Below are 5,724 nucleotides of genomic sequence, written 5' to 3'. Positions count from 1 at the left end.
AGCATTGGTATTTTATATTCTTTCTTCTTTCTTCTTATTCCGCGGTCTCGGGTAATGATATTCATCGTGCAGTTGGACCCCAACACAAATCGTGAAGGTCGTGGGGCCAAACTTGACCCACAAAGCTCGGAAAGCAGGATATAATTTCATTTAATCGTGTTTTGCATGATCACGCTTCACTTTTCAAGCGAAGTGCAGCAGCGACAGCTCGATTTCTGTTCTCATGGCCGCGATAAGCAATTTCTGCGGATTACAATTTCGGCAGCGGGCAACGGTGAGCGCGACCACAACGAATAACCGAATTGGTCATCTCTGAAATTTGAGGAGTGGCCCTGGGTCACGCAGCTCCCGGTTCTCGCGCACGCGGCGGCCCACCATTTTAATGACAATTATTTTTAAAGCCGTACACGAGCAAATATTGCACGCGGCTGCTGCTGGAATGTCCCTTTTTGAGTAAAGCCCCGAGTTGCCGTTATGATGGTGGAGCCAGGAATTTTTATTGCCTTATATACAATCGGAAAACGGAGAGAAAGACAAACACACCCAGAAATTATGCTTTGTGCAGCGACGAGAAGCTACCAACATCAATTCCGTCTTACAATTAGGCAAGGAGGAAAATAAATCAAACAACGCGTCGTGGCTTCTCCTGTGCGTACGTGCAACGCTGCATAAATCACGCGCGATTGCGAAATTCTGCGCCTTCTGCGGGCTAACGCGGCCAAACACGGTATTATCCGGCTCGTCATCGCACCGGGCACCGAGTGTGTATGTGTTCCACTGGGTTAAAGACTCGATCCATGAATGATGCGCGCCTTTAATCTAGCGCTGCTTTTCTTTCCTTCTTTCTCTCTCTCTCTCTCTCTCTCTCTCTCTCTCTCTCTCTCTCTCTCACTCGCGCCGTCACTTCAGCGCCGACAAACTGTACATTTTGCGAAACTGCTTTCGAACCTATAAACTGCGAGGGCACGCGGAGCAAGTATCCGTGGGATAATTTTGTGCCTTGTTGAGTGTGCGGCGGAGGTTTATCTGGAATAATTGCACCTACGGGAAGTGAAAGATTTAATGCCGCGTGGGCCCCCTTTTATACTCGAGAGGCCATTGTTTCGTCGTGATTTGCCCAAATAAATAATAATACGCAAAGAGATAAATTTCAAGATTCTTTGTTTTATTTTTTTCAACAGAATAATTTAGGCAATAAATTAACATTGATCAACAATAAATAAGTTGTACAATAAATTAAACTGTGCTTCTTTGTGTCTTGTGTGTGTATACGTGTGCATAAAGTCACCGTTTAGTGTCGGTGCATGTGTTCGCTTATTGCTTATCGTGTGCGTTTGATTGAGCGTCAACTTAAAAGTAAAACAGAGTTCTGCGTCGCGTCGTCCAGGGTTGGGTAGAATTAAAAAAAATAATTGCATTTTGATTCGTTACAACTATTTTGGCACGTGGAGGGGTGTTTGATTGACAACTGAGTGAAAGCGAAGGGGGGTTGGAAAGTGAACTAGAAAGGTGGCGACAGCAGACGTGATGCGAAAGTAAGGGAAATTACTCAGCTCAGCCGCTGTGAAAGTGGCGAGAGGAAAATCAGAGAAAACGAGAGCGGGAAATCAACCAACAGTCCCCGGTTAAAACTGATATGTCTGTTCATACATGTCTGTCTGTCTGTCAGCGGGCGCGTCAAGTGTACCTATAACTCGGATGCCACCGACTGGTAACTGAAAAAGCGGGGCCCGAGAGCGTGCGCTCAGGGGCCGGAAGTCATGATACACCCTAGAGCGCTAGAGGAAGAGGAAGTAGAGTGGCAAGTCACAAGTCCTTAAGGTTAACAGTTGGAGTCTTTGTCGGCATTAATAAATTAAGCTCCAGCACACGTTTACTGGGTCTTGGCGGGCTCATCGTCACCCTCGAAGAACTTGGCGGCGGCCTCGATCATCGAGTTGACCTTGACCTCAGCCTCATCGAGGAAGCTGCGCGAGTATCCGCTGTGGTGTGCGGGGGCGGCGCTGGCGCTGCTGTAAGTGTCGTGTCCGTGGCTGTTGTCGTAGGCGCCGTAGCTGTCAGAAGAAACACCGATGCCGCCGAGTCCACCGAGGAGGCCGCCGGCCTTTCCGCCTGCAACAAGAAAAATCGGCGAGTTAGTGATCGAATCCTGAAGCCCGTGAGGGAGTCACTTACTGAACAGGCTCTTGCCGGCGTTGAAGAGAGCGAAGAGCAGAGCGATCTTGGCGATGATCAGGGCCTTCAGGGTCAGTCCCTTAAGGAAGAGGATAGCGATGGGCAGGAGCAGGATCTTGATCAGGGGGAAGATGGCCAGGAAGGGCAACAGTTTCTTCAGCTTGAGCTTGCCGCGAGCTGCAATGGAAAAGTTCAAAGTTTCAGAGGGCCGGAACGCCCTGCGAGAAGCAAGCCTGCATGCGTTTGGGAACTGCACACATGACCACCAGCCATGCAACCACAACGATTCACACTCTGGCACACATATTTCATATCTAAATAATGTCGCAGCGACCAAAATCACGTGGAGTACTTGTGAGAAGTTTTTGTCCAAGAGATGACTGAGAGAGCCTGTCATCCGTGAAAAACGTGACATTTACAAAAGAATTGATAGTAAAAAATTAACAAATCTACTTTTCGAGGAAGCTAGGAAATTTTGAATAATTTTGAAATTAAGTATTTATTTACAAAAAGAAACTCTAAAAGTGTGTACAAGATAGATATTCTAGCATTATATACATAAGAACTAGCTACGTAAAAAGGTAATAAATAATTACTTTTAAATCAATTAGGCCTGGCGTACTACAGTTGCAGCGCAAACAGAGCGAGCAACGACAATGCCACCAACTAGAAGTAAGTAAAGGTGTGTCTGCGCGCGTGTGGCTGCGTTCCGGCGCATAAAAATCCAGCGAGACGAGTGTGTCTTTTGGCGCCCTTGACCCTTTGGTACACTAACGAAAACTCACGCCTAGCGGGAGTCATCGAACCCGCGTGCTCTCCATTCACCGCGGCAGGTATTGGGCAAGCCAGAACATGTGTGGTGTTGACCACCGGAATTAATGCTTCGGGTTTGGTTAAAAAAAAGGAGATGCGAGAGACGCCGCCGCAAGTGAGCGAGTGAGGAGAGACGAAAAAATAACGGACATGGAAATTTAGTAATCCTTTTTGGTCTGAAATAGTAATTAGGCGGTAACAGTTAGGGACCTACTCGCAATTAATTTTTGCTCAGCCGCCAAAGGAAAAATAGTGGAGGCCCAATTATTACGTTTCGCGGAAATACTATTTAGATACAATTTTTACAAAATCACACGTTACCGAAAATTCTTTCAAAAAATTGTAGCAACCGCAAACCTAAGCGGAGACTACACAATTTTAAAAGAATTTCCAGAGCCACATTCACACATCAAGGATTGTTTTTACAAATTACCGGTTGGAAGACGAAATAAAATTTTCAGTCCAGAATCGAATTGGAATTAAAGATAAATTCTGGAGAGAAAATCATTTTGGTGTCGTCCAGACTGGTTTTCAAGGAAAAAGAATTTGAACAAGAAAAAAGGTCGCTGCGATGCTTACCAGACTCACCTCCGGCCTCGGCCAGCTTAAGAGCGACACGAGGCAGAAGTCCAAGTTTGTCTTCATCTCCGGTGATGGCGGCTTCAACCATATCGGCGATGTCGCGTTGGGACTCCTTAGCAGGAACCGCGGCAGCGGTTTCCTGGGCCACGGGGACGGCCAAAGCGGCGGCCACTAGGGCCAAGAGAAGGCACACTCTGAACACGGCCATTTCTGGATGTATAGGCTTGAACTGAGAGCTCCTTTGGTATACGAACTGGATGGATTTTAGAGTTAAATTGCGTGCCGCATACTGGAGTGCCGGGTTTTATAGGCTGCCCCCCTCCTGGCCGCAGGTGAGCAGCGCGTACGCGAATCTCGAAAATATTGTAATATGGGATGAGAGGAGGAGTCTCGAGGTCCAAGTGACACACATCCCATCATCCTTGGCGTACGTCTATGTGTTTTATCTTTCTGTATGCATCCCTTGCACCGGTGCGCGGCCCCGACTCCACCTCTCGCGTTTCCACTTTTCCCGCCGCGTACACACTTTCTTTCTCGCTTCCTATAGCTTCTCGTTCGCTGCGACTGCAAATGACAATGTCACGGACACGCTGCTTTATGGAACAATATCATTAGCCTGGTGTTGCGTCAGATCCGTCCTGAATGAGAGTAGCGAGCTACGCGTGCAGGAAATTGATTTCTCGCCGCATTTTGATCCGCATTGTTGTCGGCCAGAGAGATCGAAAGGCGCGCCGCGCGCTGCATGTGCTCCACGTTCGCTTTTGCGCGACTCACGTCAGTGTCACGACCGCAGACCTGATGCAGAATGTCAAGTTCAAAGACGCAGATTTCACGCTCGCGTCTGCCTCCATTCAAGCGCACGTGAAATTGCTCTGAATGCCGATTTTCGCGGGTCGGCTTCACACTCTGGAATATGCGTGACGGGTTTATTGATAAGAACTCCAACCTTTTCTAAGTTATATTTCTTGCATTCATAGATCTCACGAACAATTTTTTAAATATCATAAAAATTGAAAATATTACCTTCCCAAAATGTTAACTAAACATTTTTACTGTTTTGGCTATTTTGATCAAGATCAAACCATCATGCGTTTGCTTACAGTTTAACTCGTCTTTATCTTCAATCATGAATTTAAATTAAAAGTATTCTTTTAAACAAATTAAATGATATATCTTCTGAGTATCAACTATTTTTTGTTTGATGATTGTGAAAAACCACATAAGAATAACTTGGTGTTTTATTGTTTGTATTTCAATTTTGGTTTTTGATGCAAAAATTAAATCCATGCTAAAAATTATTGTATTAATATAATTGATTCTACCTTGCTGTTTATTAGAAAAGCCACAACCGTTCCCCAACTCTCATTTCAACGAAGTAACAATACAAAGATGGAACGGATCTCTGAATTTTTAATTGTTTCCTCATGATTGCGTCGTAGCATGTAACAATAATTGTTGTGAAACAAATTCGCTGAGAATTCCTGAGCAAATTCAATCCTGTCAAGAGTTAACGTAACCTTTTGGCACACGCGAAAACAGTATCGCTCGCCAACAAGTAAGGCACCGCAATGCGAAATATTTTGCGTCGGTTCTGCATCAAGATTTGGCCCGCGACTCTCACGATTCAGGAAACGCTTGTTGTGTTTTCACACATTTTAAGTAAAACTAAAGACCTTGCTTTTTCAAGTTGCAAGCCTGTTTCCAGCATTTATTAATTTAATTAACGGATCTTATAAGGGCTCTGAACTTCACAACCCAAAGTGTCCGCATCGAATAAACAAAGTGGATCATTTACTCAAAAAGTTTGTAGGTATGATTCTGAAATGTCTTCAAGGCATAAATTTGTTTTAAATAGGTTATCGCTCGACAAAAATCAAATTAGCGTAGAAAATTACAATTGCGTCTCTTTTGTTTCGAGCCAAATTGATCTTATTGTTGGCGAGATGGTAATCGATGTCTAAATCAAGTGGCACCTGCTGTGACTGGACGAAACATTGATTTCTCGATTAGACAATGAACAGCTGACGAGAAAATTAATATTTTCGCAGAATCATTCAATCCCCTGCGTTTGTGCTGCATCATTGCTCTCTTTTGAAGCTGCTAATTGGCCAAATTAACCGGCTGATTGTTGGATTTAATTGGGGACCAGTGCTA

At 44.9% G+C, this 5,724-nt stretch overlaps 1 protein-coding gene across 2 annotated transcripts; it reads right to left on the bottom strand.

Moving 5' to 3' along the window:
- Window positions 1-1,144: 1,144 nt before the first annotated feature.
- On the bottom strand, window positions 1,145-3,858 carry LOC135947679 (uncharacterized). 2 transcript variants are annotated; one of them, XM_065496573.1, is made up of 3 exons: window positions 3,577-3,858; window positions 2,176-2,352; window positions 1,145-2,112 (listed from the first exon to the last, which is right to left on the bottom strand). In XM_065496573.1, exons 1-3 carry the CDS (start codon window positions 3,776-3,778, stop codon window positions 1,874-1,876), a joined length of 618 nt encoding a protein of 205 aa, XP_065352645.1. In that variant the 5' UTR covers window positions 3,779-3,858; the 3' UTR covers window positions 1,145-1,873. The 2 variants fall into 2 exon arrangements, with proteins under 2 accessions (XP_065352645.1, XP_065352644.1); XM_065496572.1 differs by having other exon boundaries at window positions 3,568-3,857.
- Between the last annotated feature and the right edge of the window lie 1,866 nt (window positions 3,859-5,724).

The sequence above is a fragment of the Cloeon dipterum genome, chromosome 1 (assembly GCF_949628265.1).
Source record: "Cloeon dipterum chromosome 1, ieCloDipt1.1, whole genome shotgun sequence".
Lineage (NCBI taxonomy): Eukaryota > Metazoa > Arthropoda > Insecta > Ephemeroptera > Baetidae > Cloeon > Cloeon dipterum.
This window is presented reverse-complemented; position numbering and strand designations above follow the sequence as displayed.